We start from the raw sequence: 740 nt of genomic DNA, 5'->3' as shown, positions 1-740 counted from the left end.
GGGGGGGGGCTAAAGGGGACAAGGGTTGGCACAATACCCCACCATGCGCGGTTTCAGAACGGCCCGGCCCCCCCAAACGATGGCCCAACACCCCGCCACGCCAAATAGAAGGACCTCTTTCACAAAAAACTTCCGCCTTTTAAAACCCCTTCCAGCAAAGTTGCAGTGATTTCGGTGCCTTCCCGCTAACCGTGCGCCTTGGCGCGGGCATTGGGGGCAAACCGCAGCACGAAAAGACCGTAGACCCATTCGGCGTGGGAACGGCCGGTGCCCAAAACGAGGTGATTCTTCAAATTCGCGACAAAATAATAATTTAGAGATTTGGGTGGGAAATATTCCGTTTTCGATGCTGGGTCTCCAATTGGCCAAAAGCAGCGCGCAGCAGTCTGCAATAACTCTAGAACCTTCAGGGCTGCAGGGCGAGCGCCGACCTAGATGCTTTCTGGGCCTTTAATGGCAGGCCGCGGCAAACCCAATAACGCTGGCCTGCGCTTTGGGGGGGGGGGTCAGGAACTGCATCTCATTAGCGGGTTGGTGGCCCTAGAAAACGGCCGAGTTTCCCTGCAACTAAAATGGGCAGTGGCGGGTCGGTGGGGTGACGTCGCCCCATTCCAGAAGGGCAGTTTCCCACCGCGCCCTCGAGGCAAGGGGGTGCCCATCGCGGATTCTGGAGTTTTCCCAAGAAAACAAACTTTTAAAATTCACCCACAAAGAACGGAAAAATATCTTGGATTGGGGGG

At 56.1% G+C, this 740-nt stretch overlaps 1 protein-coding gene across 1 annotated transcript; it reads left to right on the top strand.

Moving 5' to 3' along the window:
* Positions 1–435: 435 nt before the first annotated feature.
* DQ04_24061000 (hypothetical protein) lies at positions 436–740 on the top strand (the record flags this gene model as incomplete). The annotated part of the gene is made up of 1 exon (XM_009318209.1): positions 436–740. A coding segment is annotated over one exon (305 nt), but the record flags the coding sequence as incomplete, so codon positions are not given.

This window comes from Trypanosoma grayi (genome assembly GCF_000691245.1).
Source record: "Trypanosoma grayi strain ANR4 Tgr_2406_V1, whole genome shotgun sequence".
Taxonomy (NCBI): domain Eukaryota; phylum Euglenozoa; class Kinetoplastea; order Trypanosomatida; family Trypanosomatidae; genus Trypanosoma; species Trypanosoma grayi.
The sequence above is the reverse complement of the archived record's forward strand: the minus strand, read 5'-3'. Positions and strand labels throughout refer to the sequence as shown.